At 52.3% G+C, this 16,879-nt stretch overlaps 1 protein-coding gene across 1 annotated transcript; it reads left to right on the top strand.

The window, feature by feature from the left end:
* Window positions 1-5,179: 5,179 nt before the first annotated feature.
* On the top strand, window positions 5,180-16,044 carry LOC119113797 (tryptophan 5-hydroxylase 1-like). Its single transcript, XM_037238031.1, is given in 12 exon segments — window positions 5,180-5,231; window positions 5,843-5,901; window positions 7,344-7,441; window positions 8,807-8,874; window positions 9,322-9,372; window positions 12,271-12,416; window positions 13,006-13,140; window positions 13,667-13,713; window positions 13,715-13,756; window positions 13,758-13,796; window positions 14,585-14,703; window positions 15,939-16,044. Coding segments are annotated over 11 exon segments (873 nt in total). The 5' UTR covers window positions 5,180-5,231; window positions 5,843-5,879.
* The last annotated feature ends 835 nt before the right edge of the window (window positions 16,045-16,879 follow it).

Below are 16,879 nucleotides of genomic sequence, written 5' to 3'. Positions count from 1 at the left end.
GCCCAAGGGTTTTCCTAGGGAAGGGCTAGCGTGCTGGGTTAGGTGCGGTCATTGCAGAGCTCACCTGGCAGTGGAGAACTTCGCGGGCTGGGAAGCCCAAGGGTTTTTCTACGGAAAGGCTAGCGTGCTGGGTTAGGTGCGGGTGTTGGGGAAATTCCTGAAATGGCCACGAACTTGGTCCGGGCGGATTTTTTAAGGAATCCCGCAAAATGCTAATGCTTGCGGTTTTTTTAAGTTATTCTTAGCTAAAGTTACCACACTTTTTCCGTTTATCGACGCAGAGAGTTTTTTCGTGAACTTCCCTGTTACTTTTTCAATATGTAGAACTCGAGTCCAAGAAAACAACACGGGTGGCTATCGGGTGAGCACTTAACCGATCAGGACTGGATAACTGCAAACGCTGACACGATTCGTCACTCCGCAACTCCGTTCCGTAACTGTGCAACTTTTGAGTAGCGTAATAATTTACGCACCGTTTTGAAACGTGTAACAGACCGACCGCATACCGTTGCTTTTGTGTTCTATGACTCCTCCGCTTTGTGAGTTATTTTTCTTTTGGTTCTATGGTTCGTGAATAGCAAAAAAGGAGGCGCGACGGAACTATAAACTTCATTTTGACACGTTTCGGGCCACCAACATCTGGAAGCCATTTCGCAGGAGTTCATGCGGCGAGAAAGCCAAGCATTTGACACCTGACCAATTTGAAATTACCGACGTTGCCGCTGCGAGAAAGGTAGCAAGCGACAAATCCTCGTGAAGCAAAACACGGACATTCCATCCAGTGTCTCAGTGTGGCGGACGTTTTCAACGGGGAAAATGCGTTCCGCGCTAGGCTTGCACCCTGTCAGACGCAGATCTGGGGAGGCTGATGGTCTTAAATGGCCACCGGATTCTGCCGTGAAGATACAGCACCGACCCTCGCTGCTGGGTGAGAACCTGACCCCGCTGCTCGCCCAGCATCGGAAGCGCTGACTCAGCCACCTGAAAGGCGGCGACCGGCATCCCCCCGGCCCGAGCGGTGGCAGAACTCCGCAGGTGACCGGCAGTCTCCCGGCCCGAGCGGTGGCGGAACTCCGGCGGTGGTTGGCAGCCCCCCGGTCCGAGCGGTGGCGGAACTCAGGCGGCGACCGGCAGTCTCGGCAGTGGTGGAACCAGTCGGCAGTGGTGGAACTCCGGCGGCCGTTCGTGTGCGATGGCACCGCTGGCTCGATGCCAACACCTTTTGTTGCCAGCTGGTCGCCAACATCAACATGTGACGGATTGCCGGTATTCGCTTATGGTCCGCGTGCTTCATCAGCATAGAGCAACTACAGGCGTCTGCCATTACTGGTGCGTCAATAGGCACTCTGTGTTGGTTTTCTGCCCATCAAAAATGACTGACGTATATCTAAGACTCCTAAGATTACAATCTGATCTGAATCTGAATCTGATCTGAATCTGAATCTGATCTGAATCTAAGTCTGCGAAACTGTTTGTGAACTCAGTCATGATCCCATAAGTGATAAAAGACTTTCATCATCCGAAGACTCAAGTGAACAACCAGCATCTGTCGTCTTTCCTAGAGGCCGCAATCAACCTTTGTGTTTGTTACGCTGTTTGTATTCACCGAACTCGTGTTCTTTCTCATATTGAATCAGTCAACCAGTTATTGTTATCATTCAGTGAAGCTGTGGCGTTCTCAAACAGGTTCGTCACGCCGGGATATCCTCTTTCTTTGGCTGCAGTTAGACTGCCAAATCTCTCAACTTCTTACATTCCGTTCATTTTCCCTGGCCTGCTACTTTCTCAATCTTCAGACTGAAGTCGGCCAGCCGAACCAGTGGTCTTTAAGGACAGTTGACTGAAGCGGCGTATGCGCCGTTCTCAAAACTGAACTGAAGCCCGTCAGTCACCTTTGTCGTCGTTCTCGTATTCCAGCTTGTCGTCCGGACCTCCAGCCGCAATGACCGCAACGGGCAAGTCGCTGCTGGGCCTCTGGCTGTACAAGAAGGGCACTGGAGACACCTGGACCGTCCGGGAGGCAGCCGACAGGAGCACGGCAAGTGGAGACCTCTTCTCCCCCCCCCCCCCCCCCCGGAGGCAGACAGTCCTCTCCACCCGGCAGATAAACCGAGTGTGTCGGTCAGTGATGTCTACGTTCATGCGCTTACATCTTTTTGAATAGACACCTGCCGTGCCTGCTACCTGTCCAATGCTTTAAGGTTGTATTGGTCTCGATTTTCAGATATGTCAAGATTTGATGCCACAAACTTACCACTGGCGAATAGATGGGGTCGATAAAGGGGCATGAAGATTTTACTGCGATGTGGGTTCGCCCCAAATGATGGCAATAGTAAAATGTAATGGGTCATTTCCGCGACCGACTTGCATTGACAACTACACCCATTGCGTGATAAGTAGAGTCCCAATCTGCAATGTTAGCTCGCCTTCCGTAAATTACGATTAGATCAGCCTGCTCATTCCATGCCCACAGCTCAAAAGGTCACACATGCGACCATGTTCGTCATCTCTGCAAAATATTGCATCACGGCAAATATGTCTGCAGTAACTACATATTTGCCCAACATTACAAACATCGCTATAAACATGATAGCTAACAAAGCTGACAAAGTGCCAGGCATACAGGCAAAGTCTTCCGCTGTGGAAGGGTGAAATGTCGGCGCATCATCTTGCATCTCGCAAGTTTGCTCCAAATTCAGATTAAATCGCGTGATACTGAGTCTAAACGTATTGACCAAGTGGGAAGGGGATGACCGCCCCAGACCCTCCTCCCGCCCTGCTGGCCTGGTCTCGGCACCATCCCACGCTGCGTCGGCCGTGGTTATCAGCGCCAGGCGTGAGTCGTGAGACGCGAGCCGTGAGAAAGTGAGGCGCGAGACCGTGAGGTGTGAGACGTGAGACGTGAGGCGTGAGACGCGAGCCGTGAGAAATGAGACGTGAGGCGTGAGACGCGAGCCGTTGAAAAGTGAGAAGTGAGACGCGAGCCGTGAGACGTGAGACGTGAGGTGTGAGGTGTGAGACGTGAGACGTGAGGTGTGATACGTGAGGTGTGAGACGTGAGACGTGAGACGTGAGACCGTGAGACGTGAGACGCGAGAGGTGAGACGTGAGACGTGAGACGTGAGACGTGAGACATGAGACGTGAGACGTGAGGTGTGAGACGCGAGACGTGAGAAGTGAGACGCGGCAGCAGGGGTAAGAACGCGTAGCAACAAGACGACGGCGGGCCTGTGGCTTACATAGCAGAGATTGAGGGCGATTGTCACGGTGTTGAAAGAATTATGCATGAAGCTATACTTCAATGCCACTTGGTACACAACTGGCATTTGCGAAGAGTGTACGCGTAACCAATTGCACACTGAGGCACATTGTGGTGGCTTTTAATCAACCATCGAAACATCAAATTCGACATCAAGTTTGAGGTCTTATGCGTGATCTATCAAGTAAACCTCAACGGCATGTATGTCGCAACCTTGCATTCAGGTAGGCAAAAACTTAATACGCACGCTCCGCCCTCATTCCAGAAGCCGATGGATGGCTTCAGATCGTCCACCAACTCGGTAGTGTTCTCACTTAAGAACGGCATGGGCGGTCTCAGTCAAGCGCTGGCAGTCGTTCAGGTAAACAGGCAAGATGTTTTGTTTCAACGAGCATCTTGTGGTTGATGCTACTTAGATTGTTGTGATAACTCCAAGTTCCATTATTGTCATTTACGTTCTATTACAATCACCAGACGCTACGCTTTGCCCGCAGATCCAAGTCAGCGGCTCTGGCGCTTCAGCCACCAGCACTGTATGACTTTGTGTTTTGGTCTCGCTCAGCTTCATCCGTGTTTTCCGGTTTCCCGTATTCGAAACTTCTCAAATAGCAATGCCGTTGGTGTCCATCGAAGTTAACGCGCCAGTGACACCAAAGATGAAAACAAGGCAACTTTCCAGCATTTCTGCCAGCCATATGTCTATCGAATTGCAAATTTCGCGACCGCAGTAGATGCCTGCCCAATTTTTGGTGACGTAGTGGCCTACCCAGCGGAAACTTGCATCGTTCCCCGTAGTTTCTTTACAAACATTTACACAATAACATCAGCAAAAACCGATGCTTTCATGAAGCTAAAAAGTACGTGTAAATTGTAAACCTTTTCACGAGGTTCTCAGATCCGTCTAGGTTCTCCGGATCGGTTACAGGCCTTGGTGACCTGAAGGAGGGGTTCTCGTATAAATTATGGTCTAAATTCTAGTACAAAACGATGCTAAGGGTCCTAAGGACATCGTTGGGCCAATCTGACAAACTTGCATCCACTGGTGACAATATCCGGCTATATGCCTCGGTCTAATACATACAGTCTTGAAGGCAATCTGCGTTAGCGAGGTGTTAATGATGCGAATAAAGGTGCAACACATTACGAAACTGGCCAATCGGGTTAAAGCGGAAGATCAACCCCCAGTTAGTTCAGTGGCCTAGGGCAATGTACTCTCACTGCACTGGTAATAGCACTGTGGTGATTTGAATCCAGCAATACCATGGCACGTGATTCGACGTAGTAATTCTGTGCCGATATTGTAAAAAAGTTGAGTCAATTTGTTTCAGGAGCGGGGAATCACGTCGTGTACATTGAAAGTCGCAAGTCGCAGCGCAGGAACTCCGAGTACGAGATTTACATGGACGTCGAGGTGTGACAACAAGGTGATGTAAACTCCACCATCACGAGGAGTGATGTATAGCACATCAGCACGAGATGTCACATCATCTTTTTGGCTATACAAGCACTTTCTGGATTTCCTGCTGATTTTCGCATATATCGCCGGTCATATTCATGCCCGAATATCGAACCCGATTCACGATACTCGGTTCATGTTACCGTAATTTGCTGATGACGTTCATCAGGTGAGGCAGGTGCAGCAGCAGGACACCACGCTATAGCAAGTGTGTCCAGACTTTTCATACTGCGAGCTATGTAGCTGTCAATACAGTGCACATGCTACCTACGGAAGAGTATTGGCTGTATTCGGTGATCCGTCTGTGGATAGCGCCAACCTTTGACACCCCACTTCTGTGGATAGCCCCAACCTTTGACGGCCCGCTTCTGTGGATAGCCCCAACCTCTGACGCCCAACCTTTGACGCCCCACTTCTGTGGATAGTACCAACTTTGACGCCCCATTTCTGATGCTGACAGGAAATGCAATCTCTGGCATCAGATCTCACCAACGTGCTGGAGGCAAGGCAGCTCAAGTAAGTGGCCACTTTAGACGGTGCAAAAAATTTCCCTCCCTGTCTTGTGGAGGACACGTTATGTCTTAGGCTCTATATTGGTCCATTTTTAAAAGGCACGAACGTGAAGAACAGTGCAGCTTCACCCGCATGCATCAAATTCCATTGACTCTCCGCCCGTGCAAACTGCGCTAGAGGCTCGCGCCTTGAAAGTTAAATCACACATGGGAAACATCACGCGTAAAACACGGCCCAAATGGCAGTCCTAGCCAAACATCAGATACCTCACCTCCCCAGCACACCGTGATTTGCTCTCCTGCCAGCCTCACTAGCATGCTGCCACGACGCGAAGCAATACAACGCCGTTCCATTGCCACGTTAGACCTACCACGGCGGCAAACGTCCGGAGCGATGCGTGCCGCCCTCAGACACTGTGCATGAAGCGTACCGCGCGCGATCAGGGCGGCGGCCGGACATGGGCAAGCCCTAGTGACACCATCCGGCGCGTCCGCGTCAGTTACGCCGCTCGCCGTCTGGCGCGCTGCTGCGATATGCTCGTCCGCACCTCTGTACATCATGCACCATGTATGTATCATCCGCACACCATGCATTTGTAAATGTGTCTGCGGCAGGGCGTTCGACTCCGGAGGTGACTTCCCGAAGAGAAGCATGAGCATCCAGAGCAGCTTCGGTAAGCCTGGCACACGCTGTTGATGTTGCAACACAGAGGGAAATAGCGCGGGCATGCGGAGCACGTGCCTGTTGTTTCGGTTTGCTGCTGACCTCACCTGCTATTCCCGATCCTAGACTGGACACGCAAGTTCTTGTTGGTTTTCGTGGATCGTTTGTTTATTCATATATGATTTTGGCACATGCGATAACTTTCGCGTCTTCTGTAAAACGGTAGTGATCGAGGGGATGCTGCACTGTGCGAATGGGAATTCCCTGTACGAATGGGAGTTCCTTGTACGAATGGGAATTCTTTGTACGAATGAGAGTTCCTTGTGCGAATCAGGTGTGAGCTTTCCCATTTAAGATTCATACTGTAGCTCAATGTTTGCAGTTACCAGAGGAATGTGAAAGCAAATTGAGTTGCGACGTGGTGCATACCAAAAGTAACGCCTCGCACGTATAAGCATAAAGTGGTCCAATGTATTTTATTTTGAGCAAAATTCCTTTCTAACTTCACCGTTGCTTTTCCCGTAATATATACTTCAGGCCTTTCCGAAAGGAATCGCGGAACGATGCTTACATTGTGACGTAGTTACGGAACATCCAGCTGCAAATCCACCGATACCAGAACGGTTGTTAACACCAGCGCTGCATGTATGACCTGACGCCACGAGGTTGGGTCTGTCCGGGAATGAGGCAACACTTTTTAATGTGAAATGGTGTTTTACTTTACCGACCGAGATATGTCTGTGATTTGCAGCACAGGCGTTGCCGTCTCCTTTTGTTTACGTATTAAATGTCGACACAAATTCCGCAGGTGAACAGCGTTGCATGACGAAATTACGTGTGAAGCACTGAGCTGATTTTTCCACACGCGGCACACCTACAAACCCATCTCGATGTGCAAGATCCCCTCTTATTTTTACCAATCGACATTTGCATCCATTGACCACCACATGACACCCCTGTCGCCACCAAACCAACGGCTGTGACTGACGGGTAATAAAACTCTTTGTCGTGCTTGACAAAAGAAATAATCACCTTCATCTGTTGGTTTTCCACCATTATTGAGATGTTGGTTATTGACCTGCATACGCCAGGAAGTGCTGGCTAAGCGACGTTACGATACGACTATAGTGCACACATTGGTTATATGGTATTATAATATTTATATTATAAATTATATGGTATTGGTAGCTATCGTCGTTTTAAGCACACTTTTTGGTTATACTTGTTTTTTTTTTTGCTTTTGTCTAGTTGTCATCTCTAATCCAAATGCCCTTTTTGCCTGTGTTGCTCAGTTTTTTCTGACTTCTATTCCCCGTGAGTTTAGTATATACTGCCGAATATTGAAGCCATTTTTGCATCTCGTGGTGCGAATGATACCGTCCATGCACTACTTCGAACCGCACCGCTCCCTGCCGACCTGAGAGCGGCGGGCGGTGACCTGCTCTGCCGCAGACTTCGAAGACGTGCCGTGGTTTCCGCGCAAGATCTCCGACCTGGACAAGTCGCAGCGCGTGCTGATGTACGGCTCCGACCTGGACGCGGACCACCCGGTGAGGAGGGACCGGAGGACGGTGCTGAAAGCCAAGCAGGCTTCGACATCCGCGGCCCAAGCCACCGGACCAAAATTTGCAACATTAAATGAACGCTTTCAGGAGGCTGCCGTCGTCAAATGCACATCGACACGCGCCCGCGTAGTCCGTTAAATCCAACGCGCTTGGTAGGGGGGGGGGGAATTTGGCGATCACTGGGATTAAACAAATAAGAGAGCGAAATAGAGCTAGCTTATTTCGCTAGCTAGAAATAAGCTAGCGAAACAAAATTCACGGAGCACGGAAGGCTGTATGTAATCTTACATGTACCAAATTCTGGGGCTCCTAAGTCATGATCTTCAGGTCATATGACGTCAAATTGGTTTGTCTAACTCTAAATTAGTGTCCAATGTTCCCTCAGTCTCCTCTCACAATAAACTTTAACCTAGATACCTACAGCAAGCAAAATGTCACCGGTGGTCTTATCAATTCAGTAACCTTATTTGACCCTCAGGAAAGAAAACTAACTAAAGACCTTCGGAATTATTTTGATGGTTGAATTTATTATGGGTCCAAAATACTATCCTAGCAGACATAGTCCACAACTGGAATGTAGGTTGACGTCATTCTAGGTTGATGACCTTCCATGACATTTATAAACTCAACTCCAAAACGAGACATTTTCTGATGACGTTGTTATCCAGAAATTGGAGATGAGCGTCAAAAGCTATCAACTTAAAAAAACTTTTTATTGTCATAAAGCGGTTTTATTTGACCTTGGTTTGTCCCTTACACTTGGCTCAAGGGGTACGCAACTATCTGTAATTCCAACTTAAATGATATGGTTGTGTAGGAAACCATCTGAAAACAGTGCGACGTCGTCTAGCACTGTGTAGTCACATGTTCTTGGACGATTTCCTAGGAATTGCTTTTGCTTTGCTTTTGAATTTGTTGACAGCCATTGCCTGACTTTGGCCCGTTTCAGGTCAGTGACCACGCAAATGATTGGCTCTGCAATCGTCTACCGCTAACCGATGTCGTCGCCGATATGTCTTCTCGTAAATTTATTCTGGAAAGCTTTTGGGGCTCACATGCACTCCCTCATCCGTCATCCGAGCCTTTGTTAAGACAGAACCGAGAGCTTCAAACGAAAAGATGAAGAGATAGTTCATGTGTTCTCAGGCATATTCCTGGAAAAATCAGTGAAAGGTTCGTTGCTGCAAATCGCAACGAGCAACCAGCTGGTACTTCATTTTCTGTTACAATAAACCTTGTAGAGATTTTCAGTCTAGGCCGTTCGAATCCCAGCTCGTGCCTAAGCACAGCGACATAACCGCCGCAAAAAGGGATCGCCGGTGGACGATGCCTGTTTACCACTGTTTTCAGGGCTTTAAGGACAAAGTGTATCGTCAACGGAGACAGCACTTCTCTGAGATCGCCATGAACCACCGCCAGTGAGTTTGGAGCTCACTTCGTCACCAATGTCTTTGGCATGCTGAGCATTTGCTTCTGATCTCCATAGCATCTCGTGAAACTCACTATAGCTTCATGGGACCGGAGCACGCTTCTCGGCGTTTATGTTCCCTTACGCGTGTTCTTGGTCCTGAAAGCATGTGCTATTGGTACCCTTTCTTCTGTATTAACGTTGCTGGTGCAAAAGAAAAACTCCGCACGGAATTTACGAGGGAGGTCGCCCAGATTACAGTCATTCTGGTCCTGGTCATGCTATTTTGCCACGAATCATTCTAACCCCCCAATGTTCTCACACAGGGGGCACCGAAATTTAGCCCTATTCGATTTTCATTCCGAGCGGTACATAGTAGTGCAGTATGGCGTCATTTGACTTGCAGTGTTGCTGACAACCAAGCTCAGCGCTCTGACGCGACGACCCCGGCTTTCAGCGACAAGCCCATCCCCCGCGTGGAGTACACCGAGGAGGAGACGAGGACATGGTGAGCATGATGCAGGTCGAGGCCGGACTGTAACAGGACAATCAGGACAATCAGGACAATGTATCAGGACAATCCGCCACACTGTCCTCTGAGCACAAGTCGGCGAACAGAGCTTACACAACAACGGTTTAACCACGATGGCCTATCGCACCTCTGACTTTCGATGTCGGATTGGACCAAATCAGCCGTCGCCTTCGGCACTGTCAGCACAGTCCTCCCAATACATAAAGACAATACACCAGAGGAACGCCCCAACGGGAATGGTTTGGAAATCATTTCCGATTAAATTTAAGGCGGCGTTACGTGCCAATGCCAGCGCAGACTTCGCCGGCGCCACGCTGCCGGTGGTATCACACGGCATCGAGGGTGCCCGCCAAACCCGCTGATGTCAATCGCGTCTTCCTGTTCACTGGCATGAACTGAAACAAGGCCTCGACTTGCGCCGCGCACCCCTAATGAGGTAACGCAATTTGTGATCTCGACGCGGTTAATTGAGACCCCTCGTTACCGTCCAATCAGCCGAAGCCAACGGTCGCAACGTCAGAGTGGCGCCGCCTGTTGCCGATTGAGATGGGGAGGGGGAAGCGGAGGGGGGGGGGAGAGGTTTGAAGTGACGGGACGTATAAAAGTCATTTGTTTTACGAAACACCATAGCCCAACGTTAAACTGCAGGAAGACAAACCCCTTGTTTCCCGGCGATCGTTGCTTCCCTGCCTCGAGTTCTTCCCGCTGCGAGACGCCAGAGAAATGTCAACGGGCGCATGTAGGCCGCTGCGGCACCCGTTGTCCAGGATGGTGAGCAAGCCTCGTGATCAGGAGTGCGCATGTTTTGGTACTCACTGCTGGCCGACGGTCACCGTCTCCCCGGTTAAAACCTAGCGGAAGGCTTGCGCCACTGCGAGTGCGACAGCGTGTCACGTGACTGGTCCCGATGGGCCTGGTCAATGTCACACGTCAGGTCACGTCGAGCTAGCGTTGGTTACATCATATGTCAAGCTGCAGCGTGGTAGCGAGGACACGCGGTCGGAGCTGGAGCGTGTGCCATGGGACACGCAGCTAGGGCTGGATGCGTGGGCCATGGGACACGCAGCCAGGGCTGGAGCTGGGCCATGGGACACGCAGCCAGTGGCTGGAGCGTGGGCCATGAGACACGTAGCCAGGGATGGAGCGTGGGTCATTAGACCCGTAGCCAGGGCTGGAGCGTGGGTCATGGGACACGTAGCCAGGGCTGGAGCGTGGGCCATGGGACACGCAGCCAGGGCTGAGCGTGGGCCATGAGACAACGTAGCCAGGGTGGAGCGTGGGTCATGGGACGCGCAGCCAGGGCTGGAGCGTGGGCCATGGGACACGTAGCCAGGGCTGGAGCGTGGGTCCATGGGACACGCAGCCAGGGCTGGAGCGTGGGCCATGGGACACGCAGCCAGGGCTGGAGCGTGGGCCATGGGACACGTAGCCAGGGCTGGAGCGTGGGTCATGGGACACGCAGCCAGGGCTGGAGCGTGGGTCATGGGACACGTAGCCAGGGCTGGAGCGTGGGCCATGGGACACGCAGCCAGGGCTGGAGCGGGGTCATGGGACACGTAGCTAGGGCTGGAGCGTGGGTCATGGGACACGTAGCTAGGGCTGGAGCGTGGGCCATGGGACACGCAGCCAGGGCTGGAGCGTGGGCCATGGGACACGCAGCCAGGGCTGGAGCGTGGGCCATGGGACACGCAGCCAGGGCTGGAGCGTGGGCCATGGGACACGCAGCCAGGGCTGGAGCGTGGGCCATGGGACACGCAGCCAGGGCTGGAGCGTGGGTCATGGGACACGTAGCTAGGGCTGGAGCGTGGGCCATGGGACACGCAGCCAGGGCTGAAGCGTGGGTCATGGGACACGTAGCCAGGGCTGGAGCGTGGGTCATGGGACACGTAGCCAGGGATGGGGCGTGGGCCAGGGGACACGCAGCCAGGGCAGGAGCGTGGGCCAGGGGACACGCGGTGATAGCTGGAGCGTGGGTCATGAGACACGCGGCCAGGTTTTTTAGGCCGATGATATTGAGTGAGCCGAGAAATCTGAATGCGACCGTTAACTCAGGACAATTTGGTTGAGCTGCTTTAAGTCCGGCGAGACCACAGACGATTGGTCGTTTGACACAGCTCGACCTCGGAACGAACCAGCTGAGTCCTATAGATCCTGCTCTGGAACCCCACCCTGTCACGCCGCCACCTGGCGGGAGGATGCAGGCGCGCTGAGTTATATAATACAAGAAGAGATTTCGAGGGGGTTACTGGGTGGAAGAGAAGTCCGGGGTTGGCGTGCGCCAGGAGAGGGGCGCCTACTGCACTGTCGTTCTCGAAATAATCTCCTTCATGATGGCAGTTAGAGTGGCTTCCATGTGGGAAAGCTTGACCAGTATTATTCTACGACGGACTGTTTCTGTTGTGGTTGCCGCACGGTCTCACCGTGTTAATTTGGTAATATGTTTTTTTTTTGTTTTTAAGAATTTTTATTATTAAAACATTATTTTTATATTGTATTTATATTAATATTATTATAACAATTTTTAAAGAAAGCTTGTCAAGAAATCTTCTGTTGGCAGTACTACCCAGCCGGTGCCCTCCATATTCGGCAGGTGGCGCCCGCATCGCACTCGCGCACAGTACTAGGACAGGTGGCACCCGCGTCGCACTCGCGCACAGTGCTAGGATAGGTGGCACTCGTGTCACACTCGCGCGCAGTACCTAGAACAGGTGGCGCTCGCGTCACACTCGCGCACACTGCTTCGGGCAGGTGGCGCCCGTGTCACGCCCGCGCTCGGTATCTTCAGAAGATCATGCCCGAGACTCCCCCGCCCCTTCTCCGGTTGACGTCCATCGCGCGGTCCCAACCGTGACCGAACCCATTCCCTTCGCGCAGGGGTGTGATATTCCGCGAGCTGAGCGAGCTGTACGAGACGCACGCCTGCCAGGAGTACCTGGAGAACTGGCGCCAGCTGCGTCGCTACTGCGGCTACCGCCACAACCACATCCCCCAGCTGGCGGACGTGGACGCCTACCTGCGCCGTGAGCATGCCGGCGGGATCGCTCGGCTTGGCCGGAGCGCCGGAGAGCGAGCTGGAACTGCGACTGCGGGGACGGGTCTCTGCTGGCATAAGCGTGGCTGGATGGCAGTGCTGGTCATAAGGCATTTCTGAGAGCTCCAGCTAGTTGGGTCATCCCATAGTAGTGTGAATATTGAGTCTTGAGTCTGACTGATGTCTCTTCTCGCGCGTTAAAACTCACTGGAGTTGATTCACCATCTTTGGGAGGACATGTAAGATGGCTAAGGTGGTGTGTACAGCATGGATAACGTACCTTCTGTAGATGGCTTACCATGAGTTTGAACCCATCATGGCTAATCGAGACGGCGTCCGATGTTCGTGTGAGACGCCGGCTGGCTCCGTCTCCGAGCTAGCCCGGCTCCGTCTCAGACCGAGCTGGCTCCGTCTCCGATCGAGCCCAGCTCCGTCTCTGAGCGAGTCTGGCTCCGTCTCCCGACCGAGCCCGGCTCCGTCTCCGACCGAACCCGGCTCCGTCTCCGACCGATCCCGGCTCAGGCTCCGCCTCAGACTGGGCCCGGCTCCGTCTCCAACCGAGCCGCTGTCCCCTGCAGAAAGGACGGGCTTCCAGCTGCGGCCGGTAGCCGGCTACCTGTCACCACGAGACTTCCTGGCCGGGCTGGCCTTCCGGGTGTTCCACTGCACCCAGTACATCCGCCACAGCTCCGACCCGCTTTACACACCGAACCGTGAGCTATACCTTCGGTGCATCTCAGAGCTGTGAGCTATACCCGGACGCATCTCAGAGTCGTGAGCTATGTTCCGGGCTCACCCAAGATCCCACTCGGGTTATCTCGTGCGAGGCTATTCCACTGCTTTTTCTGGTGCGGATATGAGTTACGCCTTTGGTGCACCCTAGAGCGAAGAGTTACGTCCACATTGTTCAACCAGGGTATGAGTTGTTACACCTCCTTAACACACAAACCGGTATCATAAGCCCCAATATGCGCCTAAATTACGAAACAAAACCGCTAAGCACCGGATGTCAGTTGCGCTCTTTATCTCTCGCGGCTACTAACATCGCTCATTGAGTGATTATGGTGTAATCAGATGTTTGTTGAATCTACAAATCATCGGCACAAGCAGGGCTCGTTACCTTGATGTCAGCAGCCACGCGATGACCAGTGCCGTCGCAGTAGCCTCGTCGACAAGTAGCCTCGTCGCGGTAGCCTCGTCGCACCAGCGTAGTCGTGACTGACGTGTTGCTGGGCGCAGGGACTGCTGTCACGACGCTGCTGGGTCACATGCCGCTACTGGCCAACGCCCAGCTTCGCACAGTTCTCGCAGGAGCTCGGACTGGCTTCGCCTGGGCGCCTCCAACGAGGAGATCTCCAAGCTGGCCACGGTACGGGCTGGCACAGACCATGCAGTAGATACGCCATCGGTCATCATCACCCATGTATGTGGGTGATGACAAGACGATGACGGCTGCTTATGTGCGTTATCGTTAAAATGAATTGGGCTCGGCGACGTGCCTCGCTCGAATTCATGGAATGTAGCCTACAACACTAGTTTAACAGTGTTCTTGTTCTCAAACTAGAAGACATTTATGCTACAAAGGGTTAGCGTTTGAGCGCGCACTTAAAGGTAATGTTGCTACACGTACCGAAACGGAAATATCTGCTATAGTAACACAAAATTACAAGGACAGCGTTTGCATTGATATGTTGTGCTCTGGCACGAGAGAGAAAATTAGAGTTGCAATCTACTGACTCTCGGTATTGGAACTCATTCAATGGCCAGTAAAACCCATTACAAGTCCTGTGGAGCATAATCGCTGTGTAGAACAAAGCGCTGGGACTGTAGCAGCCGATTTTATGACTCTGGTCACAATATGAAACAAGAATGTGGATGACTTAGGTTAGCTAGGTCCGGTTGTTTGGTTACGAGTTATAACTTCATCTATTCCCATGGAAAATTCAGCCTTTAAAGAATTCGCTACAAAGATTGACTACTTGTCCATGCGCCAAGGGAAGTACTCGAAAGTTCACGATAAGGCGGTATAATGACGTCAGTTGTCTACCCTAACTGTTCCCGCCATGTCCCGTGCCAATCACAGCAGAGCTCCTCCCGGTGAAGTTCTGTCTGATGACGTCACAGGCTACCCGACTGTTCGAACCGTACCGCTCACAGTGCTACTTCTTCACGGTGGAGTTTGGCCTGTGTCGGGAGAACGGGCGGCTGAGAGTGTACGGCGCCGGTCTGCTCTCCTCAATCGCAGAGCTGAGACACTCGCTGACACCGGCGCCAAGGTCCGCAGGTAAACATACACTCGCTGACACCCGTCGTCAAGGCCTGCAGGTAAACACTACATTCGCTGACACCGGTCACCAAGGACTGCAGGTTAAAACTATATTTTCTGATACCGGCCGCCACGGCCTGTAGGCAAACACTCCACACGTTGACCGGCCGCAACGGTCTGCAGGTAAACACTACACTCGCTGACACCGGCCACCACGGTCTGCAGGTAAGTACTCCACTCGCTGACATCGGCCGTCAAGGTCCGCGGGTAAACACTCCACTCGCTGACACCGGTCGCCAAGGTCCGCAGGCAAACACTGCGATCGCTGATACCGGCCGCCAAGGTCTGTAAGTAAACACTACACTCGCTGACACCGATCTCCAAGGTCTGCAGGCAAATACTCCACTCGCTGGCACCGGTTACCAAGGTCTGCAGGTCAACACTATACTCGCTGACACCGGTCATCACGGTCTAGGCAAACACTGCACACGCTGATACCGGCTGCCACGGCCTGTAGGCAAACACTCACACGCTGACACCGGCCCAAGGTCCGCAGGTAAACACTACACTCGCTGACACCGACTGCGAAGGCCCGCAGGCAAACATTGCAATTGCTGACACCGGCCACGGAGGTGGCCGGTGTCAGCGAGTGACGAAGGCATCAAACCTTTATGTCCGATATCCTGGATATGAGATAAACAACTCAAGCGTTAACATTCAAGCCCGGTGTCTCGGCGAACATTGCATCACTTGGCCATCGAGACACCATGTTTTGCGCGGAGACTGCGCTAAGGCCTGACTACTTAGCACTACCCGACCCCTGCGATCGCTGCATGTTCTTTAGACAATTGTCACCTACAGAGGTCACACTCATGACCAGGTCATGCGCATGAGGCCGGATGATATTTGTCAGCTGATTCTGTGTTAGGAACATTGACGGCTTTTCTGTTCTTCGTAACATGCGAAGGGAATTAAGTGCGACCATGTTGGTTTGAAACATCTACAACATACCCCTACCTAGCGTAGTAGCACCAGCTTTGTTAACCTGCTCGTCTTGTTAAGAAACGATATGACATATCGTGGTATGTCACGGTTATTTCACCCTTGTTATCAGATCTCAGATCTAACATCTCTAACATATCCCCACCTACCATAGCGACACCGGCGCTTTGCTAACCCGCTCGTTTGTCAAGACACGATATGACATGTCGTGACATGTCACGGATTTGTCACCCTTGTCGTCAGATTTGATCCTGACGTGACGTGCACAGAAGAGTGCATCATCACGGCCTTCCAGAACGTTTACTTCTATACGGACACGTTTGAGGAGGCCAAGGAGAAAATGAGGTAGGTAGGCCCTGCCGATAGCTGCTGTGAATTGTTTCTACAGCTCCCATCAATCCTGTACAAAGCGAAACCAGACAACCAAAAACATTTTTGTTTTGTCATGCATTTTCTCTTTTAGCACGTGTATGATACCCGGTGGCACGACGATGTTCGGAAGTGGCTACTTGCGCCTATTCAGGTAACCACTTGGGCCACAACTAACCTCCTGCTTCATTGTTTGGCGTTAGCTCAGCCAAATTATGCGTTAACCAATTTGCATTTTTGTAGATGATGGCTCTGAGCAGAGCTGGGTTTCTGGGCTCTGGGCAAAGTTTGCAACTATTAATTTCACGTTTGTACAGTTCTCCTTCTCACAGGTGTTAAGCCCAGTCCCCCGTCGTGCCCGTGAGCCCCTCCCACACCCATCTCCCGGTGACCACCGGCGGCGGCGACGACCGCTCAAGACCCGATAACCCGGTCGAGGGCCTGCCCGCTGTGAGCGATGGTTCGGCGGCGGCACCCCCAGCGGGTGTAAACGGGAACCTGAGAGCCCATGTACCAGGGGTTTACTGTTGAGCGCCTCAGATAATGAAAGCACGGAATGCACGCGGAGCCGGCGTTGGCGCGGGTCCCCGCACGCGTCTAACCACGTTGGTGCCGTGATTGCGTTTGTTTTATTCAGCCCACGCGAGCGCAACGGGGCTGCGGTCTCACCATTGCCTTGAACACCTTTGTGGTTTACTCCAACTGTAGGTGATCTGCCCAAAGCAAGGGGTGTAATGGCCGAGTGGTTAGAGTGTCGGATCCCCACGTGGGGAGCCGGGTTCGGATCCCGGTTGCGCCCATGGCTCGTGATTGCT

This window comes from Pollicipes pollicipes, unplaced genomic scaffold (genome assembly GCF_011947565.3).
Source record: "Pollicipes pollicipes isolate AB1234 unplaced genomic scaffold, Ppol_2.1 Scaffold_7262;HRSCAF=8765_pilon_pilon_pilon, whole genome shotgun sequence".
NCBI classification, from domain to species: Eukaryota; Metazoa; Arthropoda; class Thecostraca; order Pollicipedomorpha; family Pollicipedidae; genus Pollicipes; species Pollicipes pollicipes.
The sequence above is the reverse complement of the archived record's forward strand: the minus strand, read 5'-3'. Positions and strand labels throughout refer to the sequence as shown.